This window comes from Periplaneta americana, chromosome 14 (genome assembly GCF_040183065.1).
Source record: "Periplaneta americana isolate PAMFEO1 chromosome 14, P.americana_PAMFEO1_priV1, whole genome shotgun sequence".
NCBI lineage: Eukaryota > Metazoa > Arthropoda > Insecta > Blattodea > Blattidae > Periplaneta > Periplaneta americana.
This window is the reverse complement of record NC_091130.1, coordinates 26909543-26930698: the sequence shown is the minus strand read 5'-3', so window position 1 is coordinate 26930698 and position 21156 is coordinate 26909543. Positions and strand designations below refer to the sequence as shown.

General features: G+C 37.5%; 1 protein-coding gene across 1 annotated transcript in view; it reads left to right on the top strand.

The window, feature by feature from the left end:
* Positions 1-21156, top strand: part of bma (SCY1-like protein bma) — a 1113807-nt gene that overhangs the window by 938460 nt on the left and 154191 nt on the right. Inside the window, exon 10 of the mRNA XM_069846551.1 lies at positions 11738-11891. Coding sequence (XP_069702652.1) covers positions 11738-11891 — 154 coding nt within the window. The remainder of the gene's footprint in view (positions 1-11737; positions 11892-21156) is intronic.

The following is a 21156-nucleotide window of genomic DNA, read 5'->3' as shown; positions in this document are numbered from 1 at the left end:
GTTCACCAGTCAATACTCTAGCATGCATAAACAGTGTACCTGCTGAATAACAATGCCGAAGATTAAAGGTTCTCAAGCACATATTTTTGCAGCGGAATTTGGTGAGTGTATTTAAGTGAATGTCGGGAACATTATATATAAATCATGTAATACAAACATACGAGGTAACAAGCGATATTATATACAGAGACATTGTAGCACAAGAAAAGAAAGTAGGAAACTCAAACCCACGAATAATTCTATGATAATTCTTCTGCACATAACGAAAGGTACGTAAAATATATCTTTGTAATGATATGTAGCTTATATTTACTTTTAGAGCTGTCCAGATTTGTTTATATTCACCTTGTTATTTCAGTAATCGACCGCAGAACCAAGTCAATGTCCTCGTACTAACTCACGTTCCCGGCCTATGTACACCATGCTGCAGTCAACATTTGTAATCGGTCCCCAACATCAAAAGCCTAATAATAATAATAATAATAATAATAATAACAATAATAATAATAATAATAATAACCTCATTCCTTTGCTGTGGTCGTGCCGGAGAATCAGTCCCATTCCGAGGCTTATTGTTTGGTTTCGTAACAGGCTGTCTTTTACGGTGATGGGTTGTTAGCCCTTCGAAAAGACAATGTATATGATTATTTTTATATCTCGTGACCAGAATATTGTACGAAGTGGAAATATAAAAATTGCAGATTTATCCTTCGAAGAGGTGGAAAAATTCAAATATCTTGGAGTAACAGTAACAAATATAAATGACACTGTGAAGGAAATTAAATGCAGAATAAATATGGGAAATGCCTGTTATTATTCGGTTGAGAAGCTTTTGTCATCTAGTCTGCTGTCAAAAAATCTGAAAGTTACAATTTATAAAACAGTTATATTACCGGTTGTTCTGCATGGTTGTGAAACTTGGACTCTCTCTTTGAGGGAGAAACAGAGATTAAGGGTGTTTGAGAATAAGGTTCTTAGAAAAATATTTGGGGCTAAGATGGATGAAGTTACAAGAGAATGGAGAAAGTTGCACAACGCAGAACTGCACGCATTGTATTCTTCATCTAACTTAATAATTAGGAACATTAATTCCAGACGTTTGAGATGGGCAGGGCATGTAGCACGTATGGGCGAATCCAGAAATGCATATAGAGTGTTAGTTGGATATCCGGAGGGAATAAGACCTTTGGGAACGCCGAGTCGTAGTTGGGAGGGTAATATTAAATTAGATTTCAGGGAGGTGGGATATGATGGTAGGGACTGGATTAATCTTGCTCAGGATACGGACCGATGGCGGGCTTATGTTAGGGCGTCAATGAACCTCAGGGTTCCTTAAAAGCCATAAGTAATAATAATAATAATAATAATAATAATAATAATAATAATAATAATAATAATAATAATAATAATAATAGGAAATTATTTTACCTAGTGAGCCATTGAATGAAAACAAGTTTTTTTGTAAATAAATTTTAAACTTTGTTGACATTTTCTAAATTATCTTAATCTTCAGTCAGCCTCATAAGAAAGCGAGGGAATTGTTCCGTCCAGCACGCGGTTTTTTCAGATAGAGATGCTGAATTTTCTATCGGTCTAGCGAATTTCTGTGAAGGATGGTCATGATTACAATCTGTCAGTTTCGCAGCCAGACGCGTGTTGGGTCCCAAGCTCTTCTCTGAACTGAAGAGTGAGTTTCGATCGCCTGCATTATCTTTCATAGGGCTCGGCCCCGTTTCCTATTTCACGCTTATTTGATTCGCCCTTTATGGAATTCCCGATGAGATGCGTAGCAGAACGTATCGTGCCTGAAATCGCTCTGACATCTCTGACCAACGAGCAGATCTGGTCTGCACATTCGCGATGACTTTTCTGGTCCAATTTTCTTTCAGTTACGACATAGGTAATGTTTCTTATTATTTTGCAAAACTGTCCGTAAAGTGCAACAGCGATCTCACAACATTGAATTTTATTTTTGTCTTATGAAGTACGGTATCATTGTATTTATATTCTGGATAAGCCCTCTTTGTTAAGAGGATTCTTTGATATTAAATTATTTAATTGTTTTTGTCTTTTATGTATTCTTCGCCTTCTTCTACCCCAAGGGTAGGCCTAGACTGTAAGAGTATTCCGTGTCAAAGACTATCTTCCCAACATAGCCTATGTCGACCAACTGTACTGTAGAGTTTGTTTGGTAGTTCTAGAGCAGCCATATATACAGGTTTAAAAAATACAGGGCATAATTTCAGGTATGTATTTCCCACATGTAGACAATCAAAATAGTTCATTACAACATGTGTCCGGAAATGCTTTATTTCCGAGTTACGGCCTTCACAACATTGAAATTCACCGGAACGTTTTTCTTTCCGCAGGTCGTTGCCGTCAAAGGAGACATTAAGAGGGCACTCTGACAGTTCATTCCGAGGCGAAGGTTACATTCAGTGTTGTGTAGGCGTTAGTATGTGCGACATGTATTCAAATCAAGAGCTGGCAGAGATACACTTCATGTACGGTAAGGCGGACGGCAATGCTGCGCTGGCTCGTCGTTTATACCAGGAGAGGTACCCACAGCGACAATGTCCAGATCGGAAGACATTCGTCTCCGGTGCCTGATTTGGAATCCCTTCGGAATCGAATTGTGGCATGTACTGAGGACATACGCAATACTCCTGGAGTTTGGGATCGTGTTCGCAGGTCAATGAGACATCGATGTGAGGTCTGTATTCAAGCAGGAGGTGGACATTTTGAACATCTTCTGTAATGACAACGACCTGCGGAAAGAAAAACGTTCCGGTGAATTTCAATGTTGTGAAGGCCATAACTCGGAAATGAAGCATTTCCGGACACATGTTGTAATGAACTATTTTGATTGTCTACATATGGGAAATACATACCTGAAATTATGCCCCGTATTTTTTAAACACTCTGTATATATATATATATATATATATATATATATATATATATATATATCAATGAGTACTCACTGTAGGAATTTATTGATTCAAGCCAGTCCTTGCTCATAGGTGGTAGGGACCGGATTTTTAGGTTTTTAAAAAGTCCATTTTAGGTTATTGGAATAGGTGAAATAGGTTTTTTTAGGTTTTTTTGCCCAAACTGTGAAATAAATCGCAAAAATTGCCTGATTGTTAAAAATGTATGCTTACAGTCAGTTTTAAGTAACGTAACTTTTCTCTCGGTGGTAAAATTGGAATTATTTCCAATCCACTGTCGTCCACACCTGTGGAGTACGGTCAGAGCGTCTGGCCGCGAAACCAAGTGGGCCGGGTTCGACTCCCGGTCGGGGCAAGTTACCTGGTTAAGATTTTCTCCGGGGTTTTCCCTCAACCCAATACGAGCAAATGCTGGGTAACTATCGGTGCTGGACCCCGGACTCATTTCACCGGCATTATCACCTTCATTTCATTCAGACGCTAAATAACCTTAGATGTTGATACAGCGTCGTAAAATAACAAAATAAAATAAAAATAAAAATAAAAAATAAACAATCCACTGTCGTAATAAATGTGATTTGACTTGTTTCGACTTAGCTTAACAAAACACAAAATATAAAAATTCAGTGTTAACACCAGAAGCACCAGAATAAGACAGACTGTCCACACCTGTGGAGTAACGGTCAGCGCATCTGGCCGCGAAACCAGGTGGCCCGGGTTCGAATCCCGGTCGGAGCAAGTTACCTGGGTGAGGTTTTTTCCGGGGTTTTCCCTCAACCCAATACGAGCAAATGCTGGGTAACTTTCGGTGCTGGACCCCGGACTCATTTCACCGGCATTATCACCTTCATTTCATTCAGACGCTAAATAACCTAGATGTTGATGCAGCGTCGTAAAATAAACCAATAAAATAAATAAGACAGACTGCACAGAAACCTCAGAGAAGTTCACAGCTTGTACCCGCACATGCAACATCACAGTCTTTTATCTGGACACATGCCCAAAAACTTCACGAATTTCAATTATACGATTTTTTCACTGTTCAGTCACCTCAAGAGCGAGTTCAATCACTTCATACCATTCTACTGGCATGTCATATCTGCGATCAGAGGAAATTCCAAAATACACACAGTTCCAATCAGTGCCCTTGAGAGGTGAAGCTGCTGAAGGAAGGCCTCCTATACAAAGAAAGACTGAATTTCCTGTTAACCATTTTATCCAAAACAACAAAACACTGAATGGGTAAAGATCGCAGATTGGGTCGCTTTTTCCAGTGCAGAAGGGAATGAAAATTATAAGATGTATTGAAATTTCTGAATGCATTTATATAAAACACGGTAAATACAGAAAAATAAATATCAATTGAGGGGTTTGTTGGAAAAACCAGGCAGTTCCAATTCAGTACTTTTCGAGATAATGAAGAAAAACTTACCGCCAAACAATAAGCATGTACAGAACAGGCAGGTCCAAAATGCATTATATAGTACGTCCGCTCAAATGAGAGCCGCTTGGGACGTGCGATTGGACACACTTACTGCAGAAACCAAGTAGGCACGCAACTCCGAACAGGTTCCATATAAACAACGCTGCTTTGCCATCTCTCCCTTCTAAAGACAAGTGAATCTTCGTATGTGTCTTCTAAATACAGCAATAAAACACGAACACCTCCTATTTAGAGTCCTGTTGAGTCACTATTTAAATCAATTACACAAGATTCCAAGCTAGCTTCTAAGGAGCGATAATCACTTTCTTTTGTCTTTACATATTCGATATACTTTACCTAATGTTTTTTATTATTAATGTCATCCATCACATTTGAAGGGCACACAGGAATAACGATCAAGGTTCATTTTAGAAAGTTTCGAGAAAAACGAATTTTAAAGTTTCAGCACTTAATACTGTGTGTATTTAATAGAAATTGACGTAGTGGAATGTCAAGAACAATGATTTCCTATTACTAGCTAGACCACATGATAGTACTTCCTTTCCACTTTAAGATAGCATTATTAACTCAATTTCGATTTTTGATGGACCTTGATCGTTTTTCCCGTGTACCCTTCATTTGCTATTAAAGCACATACTTCTTGAACGGATTTATTTCCCAATCCATTTTCTGACCGGACATTTCTCTTCAGTTCCGAACAAATGAATTCTATGGCATTGAGAGAACAATGGTGAGGGGGGGGGCAGTAGTAGTACAACATGGCCATATTTTGATGATAGTTCGTCAATTACATACCTCTTTTTCTATGACGGCTACGTTTTTTGTTGCGCGAGTCACTTCTGTAGCGGCACTGGCATTTTTCAATGGTGCCCGGCACTTAACAGCATCGTCTTTAAAATAGGTATAAATACTAATAATAATTAACACTGTTTGTTCTTGTACAATCTTACCGCGTCCTAATGGCGATTGTGTGGATTTACACATACGACTATTATTATTAACCGTTTTCCAAAAACGCCACATTATAAATACAATCATAATGTATGGAACGCAAAAGCCACAATATACATTTACTGTCCTCAGCCTTGTTCTGTACTAACTCCATTATATTTGCGGGCTCGTCTGAAACCGAATACTATATGAACTTGTTCTCGGAGTACCGACTTAGATCTGTCAACAGCGCTGGCGTACCAGCAACCAGCCGCGTGCTTCAAGACTGAAACACCTGACGCCTCCCGCTCAGGGTAGGTGCAAGTGGCTCTCATTTGAGCGGACGTACTATAACTGTGAATGTAACGCTTGGAACTACCTGGTTCTTCGACCAAACGATAGAGCGTATTTTTTTGTCCTCTGTGCATAAGAAATTAGAGCTGCCTGGTTTTTCCCCAAACCCCTCAATGTGGTTTAGGTTTTTTTTTTAATTCTTAAGCTTCAATTTAGGTTTTTTTAGGTTCAACAGAATTTACATGTATGACTCTTATGACCATGATTCGGAAGATCATCTAAGAAATTATAAGTTTAGAAGTAAGGGAAAAAATACGTAAAAACCTATAAATCCGGTCCCTACTCATAGGCACGTAGCTACGTCGCTTTCCCTCCCGCGACTGTAGAAGTACCAAGGTTTCTGTATAGCAGGGATGAGTATACGTACCTTTCGGTGTTTAAACCAGATGTTCCGCAAAACTTGCAATTGAGGACCGTTTTTGCAAAACTTGCTAACTGCAAAATTTGCAAAATTGAGATTTTGATGGGTTCGTTAACATAAGGCAGGCCTCTACATGATGTTCAAGGCGTCTTAGTAAAATCGGGTTATTTCTCTTCATTGTAGTGTGTCAAAGTGTGATCGTTTTTTCAAAACTTGCTTTCTGCTATAAGTGGGAGATACAGCAAAACTTGCTTACTATAGTGTTTTGTCTCTCCTGTACAATTTAGTTTTTTCAGTTAGCAAGTTTTGCAAAAACGGTCCTCAATTAAAACTAATTTGTCCCGTATATGACAGAAAACTGGAACAACAATAGAAGAAGAAGGCCAATCAATCGCTTCCGCTTCCCTCAGTTACATAACTTTGCTGCAGGATAGCAATAGTAGGAAGCATACACAATCATGTGAAAAGTTTCTTCCAGAATCAATCTCATTAAAACTAAACAGCCATCCCGTTCGTACTACTCCAGTGGGTATGTAGGCCTATTGTAATGCAATGAATGACTTTCCAAAATGTTGCCGATTATGCTTGTACAGGGACATTATTTTATTTTTACTAACATTTTTAATATTAACCTGGCTATACCTTTCTATTAACGATTGAAACAGGAAACACCATTTGCTACCCTTTCCACGACGGAGTTCGATGATACTGGCGTAAAATACAAATCACTTTACTAGGTATAGGAGGGAAGAAAAGTAGTTCATCCATTTATGTAGAATAGGAAATATCGCAATTTTGAGTTTGATAATTTTCATTAGGTTTTTGTGTAATCAAAATACAGTACTGTATTAACACTTAGTGTTTTACACACGAATTGAGTTATCCATTCGGAAGTATTAATTATGCAGTGTATATTGTACTGTTACAGCACATTAGCGTACTATATAGAGAATGAAGTTAAATTGAAAAATAATTATAATATGAATATTTAAATACATTTTAGAAAATGGTGGCCGTTCATTTCGATACAGGCTTCAGTTCTTTTGTCCATATTATCGCACTATAGACTATTGTACCTAATTCCAATTACCAGTTTCATCCTTCGTACGAGTAACTCATGTTGAAATAATTCTGTACCTACTCTATAAAAGGGTACCTTACGTACTGTAAATTCAATCTTAACTTCTGCCCGATCCGATAACATAAAATCACTCAGAAATGCTATCTACTGTCCGTTCAAGTGGTTTTGTCGCAGGGTTGTAGAAAGGGGGGGAAATCACGTGACAGTTAATTACTTAAGGAGGCCCTTTTATTTAAGTTATTTTAAAAACTTGAATAATATTACGTAGACGTCCAATTCCTAACAGAAATTAATATTTTCAGAAAAGAGCTAAGATAGCCCAGCTACTAGACTTTACAAAGGGGCGAACAGAAGCAGGTGGGGGAAACCGGGATGCGACATAGGGAAACGGACGACAGTACCCGTACGAAAATATGATTCAATATTGAAAGCTCTTTCGTCACTGGAAAACGCGAACATATTTCTGAAACGTATTATACTCAGTAACTCAGTACTGCTTACGCGCCCTCGGCTCTGTTGTCGTGAACGGTTGGAAGTTTACTAGTAGAAGGGGTGGGAGTGAAGTACATTCCAAAACTCAGGTACAATAAAAATTGAAGTAAAAATAAAATGATGTCCCTGTATATGAACGGCAAGCAGTTTTTAAAGCAAGATTCTGGTTGGTATTGTTGTGTATTGTTCTTTAATTTGAAGAACTGCTTTCCAACTGTAATATCTCATTTTCCATAGTCAGAATACTATAATCACGTGAAGGTACGAAACGTTTAACCATATTACTGAATCACTTTGTAATATCATGAGTGTATGACGTTCAATTCGTTTCTCACTCTTGTCCAATAACAAGATTCTCAACCATCTGATAAATACAGAACTAATATTTCGCAAATTGAAATGTATGAAAAGTAATGCTAATCACTCACTGTCGTGTGCAGAGATTAATCCTTTTTGACCTGAATTTTTTTCATAGAGACACCATGGAGGAACAAAAAAAAAAACAAATTAATCCTCTTCCTAATAACAACTGGCCAAGGAACTGACGGGTGCTGCACTCTACCGGTAAAGAACGAAACTTCTTCTGATGATACCAAATGGAATAATGAGGCAAATCATATGAATCAGAGATTATAGAAATGTTAGTTATTCCAAATGGAGTCATTCGAGCGGAAAGGGTTAAAGCAGTGATGACGAAAACTAGAGCTGCAGTGATTACATGCGACAGACAGCCTATGAAGTAAGGAGACGGAGGAAAGGTACTTGGCATGAAAACCACAACCAGTGGTGGTTCCTGTACTAACATCTTGATCAATCCCGCGGATAAAAATCTCATCCATTGCTGCAGCCAATCAGTAATGTCACTGCTGTCATCAAGAGCCAGTGAATAATATATGATTTTTCTTGCTTCTTTTTTTAACCTACCTCTTGAATATAATCAGGAATTTTATAAATTCTTCTCTCGATACTTGGTCAAGAAATTCGTACTCTTTCAAAATTAAAAACTTCTTATGGACAGATTTTAATGGCTATTTTAATCATTACTCTTTTTGAGAAATTCTGTTCTATTAAAAGGCTTCAGAACACGAGATATTTCAAACCCCATTAGGTAGCTGACTTCCTTACATTTATCTCATCTTTCTCTTCCTGGCTATGATTTAAGACATGTCAGATCCTGGCGTTTAACAGTTCGTTGGCACATAATATTGAATCAGTTTTTCTACAATATTACTAATAAATAGTTACCCTCATCTAAAGATTAAGAAGATTAAAACTGAGGTAGAACCTAATAACTTTATCCTTCTAGGGAGAAGATCTAAAAATATCAATATTCATGCACGTACAGAATAATAAAATTATAGAAACACATACTTAGTAGTCAGTAGTAATAATAATGATAATAATAATAATAATAATAATAATAATAATAATAATAATAATAATAATAATAATAATAATAATAATGCTTACTTACTTACTTACTTACTTACTTACTTACTTACTTACTCACTTACTTACTGGCTTTTATGGAACCCGGAGGTTCGTTGCCGCCCTCACGTAAACCCGCCATTGGTCCCTATCCTGTGTAAGATTAATCCAGTCTCTATCATCATATCCCACCTCCCTCAAATCCATTTTAATATTATCTTCCCATCTACGTCTCGGCCTCTCCAAAGGTCTTTTTCCCTCCGGTCTCCCAACTAAAACTCTATATCCATTTCTGGATTCGCCCATACGTGTTACATGCCCTGCCCATCTCAAACGTCTGGATTTAATGTTCCTAATTATGTCAGGTGAAGAATACAATGCGTGCAGTTCTGTATTGTGTAACTTTCTCCATTCTCCTGTAACTTCATCCCTGTTAACCCCAAATATTTTCGTAAGCACCTTATTCTCAAACACCCTTAACCTAATAATAATTTATTTATTTTATTTATTTATTTTCGAATATTAATGTGCAAAACAACAACACAAAGCCAATTACAGTTTAGCACAAAATAAAAAACAAAACAGAACAAATGATTATGAGAATGAATGACAGAAATGGCAGTGAGATGAAATACAATAATAATAATAATAATAATAATAATAATAATAATAATAATAATAATAATAATAATAATAATACGTTATTCAGCGTGGCAATTAATGTTTCTATATACTCCTAATTGAACCGTTGAGGAAAGTAAACATATTACATTTTGTCCGACAGAACAACAAAAAGTTCTCCTTCCCATTCTTTACGAAACCACCTCTTACTGCTTGTAGAGACAGAGTTTGTAGAGCGACATGATACCGCCATTGCTTGCCTTCAGTACGTGAATGAAACACATAGCAATGTACAGGAAACTCCTCGTACCCGTTTGAATGTCTGTGATTAAACGATGTAATCACACCTGCTTTGGTCACCGCTGAGTTAAATTTTATTTTTTTAGTTGCTTATTTAACGGCGCTCTATCAACTACGAGGTTATTTTGCGTCGATGAGATTGGTGATAGCGAGATGGTATTTGGCGAGATGAGGCCGAGGATTCGCCATAGATTACCTGGCATTCACCTTACGGTTGGGGAAATCCTCGGAAAAAACCCAACCAGGTAATCAGCCCAAGCGGGGATCGAACCTGCTCCCGAGCGCAACTTCAAACCGGCAGGCAAGCGCCTTAACCGACTGAGCTCGCTGGGTAAAAGGAATCGTAAAATCACAGTCTACTATATACAGTCGCGAAGCTTGAGGTGTTTTTTTTTTTGCAAATCTCGTGATAAAGCGCTCCAAGCGGTTAGCAACTAGAAACAATAGACTGTCCATGGTCGACTTTGGACTGTGTCGTATTTCTATCGAGTGCTAGCTCGTTGCGTATTTCACATTGATGCTTGTGAAATGTTCGTTATTGGTTATAATGAAAATGTTAATGGCTAAAATATGGACAAGGAGGAGACGTTTGTAGTGCTATAAATTGAAGCAACAGTAAGAGAAAGAGGCCAGAGTTATCCTTTGTCCGATTTCCGAAAGATTCAGAAAGGTTCCTGGGTTTCCACAAGAATGCTGTGCAGGAACAAAACTCTTAATTTGAAGTTCTTTGTGACTGTTAGAATACATTATATCTTTAAATTTCACAATGAAATGTTTCAGTCTAACCGAAGGGACATTAGATACCGGTTAAAGTTCTGTCTCTTAGGCTGCTAAATATCCAGAGAATTAAAGGTTAGGTCTACTTTTTTTTTTCAGAGGATATATTTTTAATTGTAGCTATTAATTTTGTTATTATTTTTATGTGTTATTTTACTAAAGACGTAGAAAAATTAAGTTTGTTTTAATGAAATTTATTGATCACGTTTTATTTTCAATTCTGGGATGGGATTATTATTCCTTAGGCCTAGTTTTTTCTTCAAAGGATATGTTTTTAATTATAGCTGTTAATTTTGTTGTTATTTTTATTTGTTGCTTTACTAGAGACGTAGAAAAAGTCTGTTACAATAAAATTTATTGGTCACGTTTTATTTCCATTTCTGGTGTGATTATTATTGCTTAACCTCATCCCACTTTGTTAACTACGTAAGCCTACACTACAAGTACCGGTACACGTAAGTTACTCCATTAATTCACATTTCCATTATTATTGTTGTAAAGAGAAATGCAAATTAATATTTATTGGTTTCATAGTTAATTATCGCTATAATCTTGAATGAATGAAGCTATTATAGTAAATTTCAGTTCGTTTTGCACAAACAAAAATTATATTAACTTATTTCTTGCAGGTATCTTTGAGTTTATGGTGGAATTTAATATACTTCATTAAAATAATAAATTAACTTTATGCATTTAATATTTCAATAATGGAAGGAAGATGCTAATTTTACCAAAACAACACGACAACGAAAGTGTAACATATTTTGTCGGCTGCTAGGAGAGAGATCTGCGATGATTAGGCGATAGTAGCGATCTTAGTGGTGGGCAACTACCCATGTTTGCATTTTTACTACATATTGAGCTTCGCGACTGTATATAGTAGACTGTGGTAAAATTCCTAAGCCCTTTCCTAATAAACGTACGCGGAGAGAGCTTCTTCGAATGTATTCGATGTGTTTGCAGCTCTGTACAGCCCTGACTGTAATGTGTTGTTGCAGGAACGTGTTCTCCATCCCAAAGTCGATCCAGGCGACGGTGACTCTGCTGGAGAACTTGCACGTGATTCTGGAGAAGACACCACGCGACGATATTCGATCCGAGGTGCTACCCATGCTGTATAACGCCTTCGAGAGCACCACCATCCAGGTGCAGGTGAGTATGTATAGTAGTTCCCTGCTTCATGTTATTGTACTGCTTCGCTAGCATCGCCAAGCGCTCCTATCATCACTGAAAACCATGAATATCAGTAAAATATCATAACAACCACTATCAGTACCACCTCCGTTGCCAACATCAACAATATCACTACGACACTGCTACTACCACCATCACCACCACCACCACCACCACCACCACCACCACCACTGTTATTATTCCTTTTATGGTACGCTTAAATAAAGTTCTTTGAAATTGAACGGGTTACATCAGCTGCTTGTCTATGCAGATGACGTGAATATGTTAGGAGAAAATCACAAACAATTACAGAAAACACGGGAATTTTACTTGAAGCAAATAAAGAGATAGGTTTGGAAGTAAATATTAAAGATATTTTTATTTTTATTAATTTGTCCCACAGAATAATATCTGTAATATTGACAATTAATATTTGAGGAGAAAAATTCGCTCCGGCGCCGGGGATCGAACCCGGGTCCTTGATTCTACGTACCAAGCGCTCTGACCACTGAGCACTTAACTGCGGAATCCCGGCCAAACAAGTCACTCAACTGAGTGCGCTCCTAATATAATGACAGTTGACATTGGACATATACGTCAACATATATGCCTAACTTGGAGTCAGGCCACAAAGGGAAACATTCAAGGAGGAGGGTTCGGTCCGGTGCTGTGGATTGAATTCGGCGTAGCTCAGTGGTCAGAGCGCTTGGTACGTAGAACCAAGGATCCGGGTTCGATCCCCAGCGCCGGAGCGAATTTTTCTCCTCAAACATTAATTGGAAGTAAATCCCGAAAAGACAAAATATATGATTATGTCTCATCACTAGAACACAATACGAAATGAAAACATAAAAATTGTAAATTTATCCTTTGAAGACGTAGAAAAATTCAAATATCTTGAAGCAACAGTAACAAATATAAATGACACTCGGGAGAAAATTAAATACAGAATAAATATGGGAAAAGCGTATTGTTATTCGGTTGAGAAGCTTTTGTCATCGAGTCAAAAAACTGGAAGTTAGAATTTATAAAACAGTTATATTACGGTTGTTCTGTATGGTTATGAAACTTACACTGCCACTATGACAGAGAAACAGAGGTTAAAGGTGTTTGAGAATAAGGTGCTTAGGAAAATATTTTGGTCTAAGAGGATGAAGTTACAGGAGAATAGAGAAAGTTACACAACGCAGAACTTCACGCATTATATTCTTCACTCACTCACTCACTGGCTTTTAAGGAACCCGGATGTTCATTGCCGCCCTCACATAAGCCCGCCATTGGTCCCTATCCTGTGCAAGATTAATCCAGTGTCTATCATCATATCCCACCTCCCTCAGATCCATTTTAATATTATCTTCCCATCTACGTCTCGGCCTCCCCAAAGGTCTTTTTCCCTCCGGTCTCCCAACTAACACTCTATATGCATTTGTGGATTCTCCCATACGTGCTACATGTCCTGCTCATCTCAAACGTGTGGATTTAATATTCCTAATAATGTCAGGTGAAGAATACAATGCGTGCAGTTCTGCGATGTGTAACTTTCTCCATTCTCCTGTAACTTCATTTGAGATGGGCAGGACATGTAGCACGTATGGGCGAACCCAGAGATACATATAGAGTGTTAGTTGGGAGGCCGGACGGAAAAAGATCTTTGGGGAGGCCGAGACGTTGATGGGAGAATAATATTAAAATAGATTTGAGGGAGTTCGGATATGATGTTAGGGACTGGATTGATCTTGCTCGGGATAGGGACCAATGGCGGGCTTATGTGAGGGCGGCAATGAACCTCCGGGTTCCTTAAAGGTCATAAGTAAGAAGAAATGGGGAGATGGAGAGTTTTGATGGAATGTTAAAAGGAAACGGGAGTACCCCGAGAAAAACCCTATGCAAGTCTTCGTTGTCCACCACAAATTCCATCATGACCTGGCCGGTGTTCGAACCCTGGCCACCTGAATGGAGGACCAGCGCGCTAGCACTGAATCACAGACGCGGTGACTAATTCTATTACCATTAGTGCCACTATGGCTGCTATTATATTACTTTTCGTATTATTAATGTTGTTGTTAGTGGTACTACTACTATTACTATTACTGCTACTGCTACTACTGCTATTAAATCTTTATTTTTTCCTCATCTCACCAATCTCACCTTCTCTCTACTTTTTTTCTTACATCCGCTTTCTTCCTGTCCTTCTTCGTTGCCCTTTCCCCTCCATCCTTCTCCCGTCTCTGCTTGCCTCGTGTCGTCGTCTGCTCTCTCACTCCTGTACCCCTGTAGCAGTTGGAGCCCCGTTTACCCCGCTCAATAGAATTAGCGGGCCGACCCCGGCAATGCTGCCCAGGAGCCATGCAGCTGCTGGATACAATAAATCAGCAGCCTCTCGTTCCACAGATCAGCGATTGAATTGTGTAACGACGAAAACAGATTTGTTTTACTTCAAGCGCAATTCTCGGTAAAAACAATCTCTTCTCCTCCACAATGCTAACCACTATTGAAGTTCACATTCACTATACAGAGGACAAGGCGTATCAAAAATATGTTGTAAAATTTCCGATAGATTTATCCTAGGTCCACAGGGAAGGGAACGTGTGCCTATCAGGTTTGCCACCAACCCCGTTTTTCGCTGGACAGACCCGATCTCGACTTTGAGTGTGTGTGAATGTATGTTTGAGTGTGTGAGTGAATGTATGTTTGAGTGTGTAAGTGAATGTATGTTTGTGTGTGAGTGTATGTTTGAATGTGTGAGTGAATGTATGTTTGAGTGTGTGAGTGAATGTATGTTTGAGTGTGTGAGTGAATGTATGTTTGAGTGTGTGAGTGAATGTATGTTTGAGTGTGTGAGTGAATGTATGTTTGAGTTTGTGAATGAATGTATGTTTGAGTGTGTGAGTGAATGTATGTTTGAGTGTATGAGTGAATGTATGTTTGAGTGTGTGAGTGAATGTATGTTTGAGTTTGTGAATGAATGTATGTTTGAGTGTGTGAGTGAATGTATGTTTGAGTGTGTGAGTGAATGTATGTTTGAGTGTGTGAGTGAATGTATGTTTGAGTTTGTGAATGAATGTATGTTTGAGTGTGTGAGTGAATGTATGTTTGAGTGTGTGAGTGAATGTATGTTTGAGTGTGTGAGTGAATGTATGTTTGAGTGTATGAGTGAATGTATGTTTGAGTGTGTGAGTGAATGTATGTTTGAGTGTATGAGTGAATGTATGTTTGAGTGTGTGAGTGAATGTATGTTTGAGTGTGTGAGTGAATGTATGAGTGTGTGAGTGAATGTATGTTTGAGTGTATGAGTGAATGTATGTTTGAGTGTGAGTGAATGTATGTTTGAGTTTGTGAGTGAATGTATGTTTCAGTGTGTGAGTGAATGTATGTTTGAGTTTGTGAGTGAATGTATGTTTGAGTGTGTGAGTGAATATATGTTTGAGTTTGTGAGTGAATGTATGTTTCAGTGTGTGAGTGAATGTATGTTTGTGTGTGTGAGTGAATATATGTTTGAGTGTGTGAGTGAATGTATGTTTGAGTGTGTGAGTGAATGTATGTTTGTGTGTGAGTGAATGTATGTTTGTGTGTGAGTGAATATATGTTTCAGTGTGTGAGTGAATGTATGTTTGAGTGTGTGAGTGAATGTATGTTTGAGTGTGTGAGTGAATGTATGTTTCAGTGTGTGAGTGAATGTATGTTTGAGTTTGTGAGTGAATGTATGTTTGAGTGTGTGAGTGAATATATGTTTGAGTTTGTGAGTGAATGTATGTTTCAGTGTGTGAGTGAATGTATGTTTGAGTTTGTGAGTGAATGTATGTTTGAGTGTGTGAGTGAATATATGTTTTTGTGTGAGTGAATGTATGTTTGAGTTTGTGAGTGAATGTATGTTTGAGTGTGTGAGTGAATGTATGTTTCAGTGTGTGAGTGAATGTATGTTTGTGTGTGTGAGTGAATATATGTTTGAGTGTGTGAGTGAATGTATGTTTGAGTGTGTGAGTGAATGTATGTTTGTGTGTGAGTGAATGTATGTTTGTGTGTGAGTGAATATATGTTTCAGTGTGTGAGTGAATGTATGTTTGAGTGTGTGAGTGAATGTATGTTTGAGTGTGTGAGTGAATGTATGTTTGAGTGTGTGAGTGAATGTATGTTTCAGTGTGTGAGTGAATGTATGTTTGAGTTTGTGAGTGAATGTATGTTTGAGTGTGTGAGTGAATATATGTTTGAGTTTGTGAGTGAATGTATGTTTCAGTGTGTGAGTGAATGTATGTTTGAGTTTGTGAGTGAATGTATGTTTGAGTGTGTGAGTGAATATATGTTTTTGTGTGAGTGAATGTATGTTTGAGTGTGTGAGTGAATGTATGTTTGAGTGTGTGAGTGAATGTATGTTTGAGTGTGTGAGTGAATGTATGTTTGAGTGTGTGAGTGAATATATGTTTTTGTGTGAGTGAATGTATGTTTGAGTGTGAGTGAATGTATGTATGTTTGAGTTTGTGAGTGAATGTATGTTTGAGTGTGTGAGTGAATGTATGTTTGAGTGTGTGAGTGAATGTATGCTTGAGTGTATGAGTGAATGTATGTTTGTGTGTGTGAGTGAATATATGTTTGAGTGTGTGAGTGAATGTATGTTTGAGTGTGTGAGTGAATGTATGTTTGAGTGTGTGAGTGAATGTATGCTTGAGTGTATGAGTGAATGTATGTTTGTGTGTGTGAGTGAATATATGTTTGAGTGTGTGAGTGAATGTATGTTTGAGTGTGTAAGTGAATGTATGTTTGTGTGTGAGTGAATATATGTTTCAGTGTGTGAGTGAATGTATGTTTGAGTGTGTGAGTGAATGTATGTTTGAGTGTGTGAGTGAATGTATGTTTGAGTGTGTGAGTGAATGTATGTTTGAGTGTGTGAGTGAATGTATGTTTGTGTGTGAGTGAATATATGTTTCAGTGTGTGAGTGAATGTATGTTTGAGTGTGTGAGTGAATGTATGTTTGAGTGTGTGAGTGAATGTATGTTTGAGTGTGTGAGTGAATGTATGTTTGTGTGTGAGTGAATGTATGTTTGTGTGTGAGTGAATATATGTTTCAGTGTGTGAGTGAATGTATGTTTGAGTGTGTGAGTGAATGTATGTTTGAGTGTGTGAGTGAATGTATGTTTGAGTGTGTGAGTGAATGTATGTTTGAGTGTGTGAGTGAATGTATGTTTGAGTGTGTGAGTGAATGTATGTTTGAGTTTGTAAGTGAATGTATGTTTGAGTTTGTGAATGAATGTATGTTTGAGTGTGTGAGTGAATGTATGTTTGAGTGTATGAGTGAATGTATGTTTGAGTGTGTGAGTGAATGTATGTTTGAGTGTATGAGTGAATGTATGTTTGAGTGTGTGAGTGAATGTATGTTTGAGTGTATGAGTGAATGTATGTTTGAGTGTGAGTGAATGTATGTTTGAGTTTGTGAGTGAATGTATGTTTGAGTGTGAGTGAATGTATGTTTGAGTTTGTGAGTGAATGTATGTTTCAGTGTGTGAGTGAATGTATGTTTGAGTTTGTGAGTGAATATATGTTTGAGTGTGTGAGTGAATGTATGTTTGAGTGTGTGAGTGAATGTATGTTTGAGTTTGTGAGTGAATGTATGTTTCAGTGTGTGAGTGAATGTATGTTTGTGTGTGTGAGTGAATATATGTTTGAGTGTGTGAGTGAATGTATGTTTGAGTGTGTGAGTGAATGTATGTTTGAGTGTGTGAGTGAATGTATGTTTGAGTGTGTGAGTGAATGTATGTTTGAGTGTGTGAGTGAATGTATGTTTGAGTGTGTGAGTGAATGTATGTTTGAGTGTGTGAGTGAATGTATGTTTGTGTGTGAGTGAATGTATGTTTGTGTGTGAGTGAATATATGTTTCAGTGTGTGAGTGAATGTATGTTTGAGTGTGTGAGTGAATGTATGTTTGAGTGTGTGAGTGAATGTATGTTTGAGTGTGTGAGTGAATGTATGTTTGAGTGTGTGAGTGAATGTATGTTTGAGTGTGTGAGTGAATGTATGTTTGAGTGTGTGAGTGAATGTATGTTTGTGTGTGAGTGAATATATGTTTCAGTGTGTGAGTGAATGTATGTTTGAGTGTGTGAGTGAATGTATGTTTGAGTGTGTGAGTGAATGTATGTTTGAGTGTGTGAGTGAATGTATGTTTGAGTGTGTGAGTGAATGTATGTTTGAGTGTGTGAGTGAATGTATGTTTGTGTGTGAGTGAATGTATGTTTGAGTGTGTGAGTGAATGTATGTTTGTGTGTGAGTGGATATATGTTTCAGTGTGTGAGTGAATGTATGTTTGAGTGTGTGAGTGAATGTATGTTTGAGTGTGTGAGTGAATGTATGTTTGAGTGTGTGAGTGAATGTATGTTTGTGTGTGAGTGAATGTATGTTTGTGTGTGAGTGAATATATGTTTCAGTGTGTGAGTGAATGTATGTTTGAGTGTGTGAGTGAATGTATGTTTCAGTGTGTGAGTGAATGTATGTTTGTGTGTGAGTGAATGTATGTTTGAGTGTGTGAGTGAATGTATGTTTGAGTGTGTGAGTGAATGTATGTTTGAGTGTGTGAGTGAATGTATGTTTGAGTGTGTGAGTGAATGTATGTTTGAGTGTGTGAGTGAATGTATGTTTGAGTGTGTGAGTGAATGTATGTTTGTGTGTGAGTGAATATATGTTTCAGTGTGTGAGTGAATGTATGTTTGAGTGTGTGAGTGAATGTATGTTTGAGTGTGTGAGTGAATGTATGTTTGAGTGTGTGAGTGAATGTATGTTTGAGTGTGTGAGTGAATGTATGTTTGAGTGTGTGAGTGAATGTATGTTTGTGTGTGAGTGAATGTATGTTTGAGTGTGTGAGTGAATGTATGTTTGTGTGTGAGTGGATATATGTTTCAGTGTGTGAGTGAATGTATGTTTGAGTGTGTGAGTGAATGTATGTTTGAGTGTGTGAGTGAATGTATGTTTGAGTGTGTGAGTGAATGTATGTTTGTGTGTGAGTGAATGTATGTTTGTGTGTGAGTGAATATATGTTTCAGTGTGTGAGTGAATGTATGTTTGAGTGTGTGAGTGAATGTATGTTTCAGTGTGTGAGTGAATGTATGTTTGTGTGTGAGTGAATGTATGTTTGTGTGTGAGTGAATATATGTTTCAGTGTGTGAGTGAATGTATGTTTGAGTGTGTGAGTGAATGTATGTTTGAGTGTGTGAGTGAATGTATGTTTGAGTGTGTGAGTGAATGTATGTTTGAGTGTGTGAGTGAATGTATGTTTGAGTGTGTGAGTGAATGTATGTTTGAGTGTGTGAGTGAATGTATGTTTGTGTGTGAGTGAATGTATGTTTGTGTGTGAGTGAATATATGTTTCAGTGTGTGAGTGAATATATGTTTCAGTGTGTGAGTGAATGTATGTTTGAGTGTGTGAGTGAATATATGTTTCAGTGTGTGAGTGAATGTATGTTTGAGTGTGTGAGTGAATGTATGTTTGAGTGTGTGAGTGAATGTATGTTTGAGTGTGTGAGTGAATGTATGTTTGTGTATGAGTGAATGTATGTTTGTGTGTGAGTGAATATATGTTTCAGTGTGTGAGTGAATGTATGTTTGTGTGTGAGTGAATGTATGTTTGTGTGTGAGTGAATATATGTTTCAGTGTGTGAGTGAATGTATGTTTGAGTGTGTGAGTGAATGTATGTTTGAGTGTGTGAGTGAATGTATGTTTGAGTGTGTGCGTGAACATACAGGGTGTTAAAAAAAAGTATCCAATATTTTAGAAGGTGATAGTATGTATCAAAACAAGAAAATAATATCTAATAAACATGGTCCTACGACACATACTTTCTGAGATCTGAACACTTGTTCATAGGAGGTGCTCAATCTGACGTCCATTCATGACAATTTATTTTTCTGTCCTACAATACAGCAGACTACTAGATAATCACATCGTAGTTGACACCCCTGGCATGGAATAATGATACGTCGCAAGGAATACTGAAAACAAAAGTCTGGTTGCGGATATGAGCGGGGTTCAGCAGAGATGGTGTTGTGAATTTTTGTAATCAGCATGTGTGGGCTGCAATTGAAGAAACAAGGCATCAGCACCGATTCTCAATCAACTTATGGGCAGGCGTTCTTGGTGATAGATTAATCGGGTCATACGTGCTACCACAGAGATCAACTGGTGATCGTTATCAGGACTTTCTGATTAACATATTAAAACAAATTTCAAAGAGTGCGTGATTCCTTACGCCGGAGGGCAGAGGAATGCATTGCCATGAATGGACGTCACATTGAGCACCTTCTATAAACAAGTGTTCAGGTCTCAGAAAGTATGTGTTGTGGGACCCTTGTTTATTAGACATTATTTTCTTGTTTTGATGCATATTAGCACCTCCTGAAATATTGGATACCTTTTTCTTAATACTGTGTATATCTGAGTGTGTGAGTGAATGTATCTCTGAGTGTGTGCGTGAATATACAGAGTGTTTAAAAGTGTCCAAGAGTTCAGACACTTCTATTGTATAAAACTTTTCTGCGATCATATTACCTTGGTTCAAATGCAATCTAAGTTCACGTGAAAAGGATTTGGCAACATCGCATAAACAGGTGAAGTATGTGATGCGCGGGCCATGTTGTACAGGTTTGTTCAGTGTTGCCAATTTAGCGACTTTAACTCTTTTTAACGACAATAAAATTTCTTTTAACTTTTATATTGCTTAAATAGGGATTTAGCGACCTTTTTAGCACCCATAGTGACAAAATTTATTCTTTCTTTGTTGATAATGAGAAATTTAAGCGACTTTCCAACTACTTTCTGGCGACTTTCCGTACACTCTGTTGGAGACACTGGTTTGTTTTGTGCATTGTAAATAATGGCGGACAATAAGAAGAAGATTGACAGTTCTCCAAATTGTTATCATGTTATGGTGTTTGATACTGCTAAACATAATAAAGCTTTATAAAACGACAAGTTTCGTTTAGTATTAGACTTAATTGAAAATTTATGAATGTAGGCCAACGTATCATATCCATTAATAATTAATGGTTGTTATAAACATAATATAATTATAGGTTATGTTATATAAATGTACCTATCATATCTATTAATATTAATAATAATGGTTATTCTTTTTGCACAATCTGCCACTCGTATATTTCAAACAGAAAAGAAATAACTCAACTTGAATCATCTAACTTAAACGGAGAAATTTCTTTATTCAAAGTTGACTTTAGTTTAAGACAAATTAATCTCAGATTAGACTT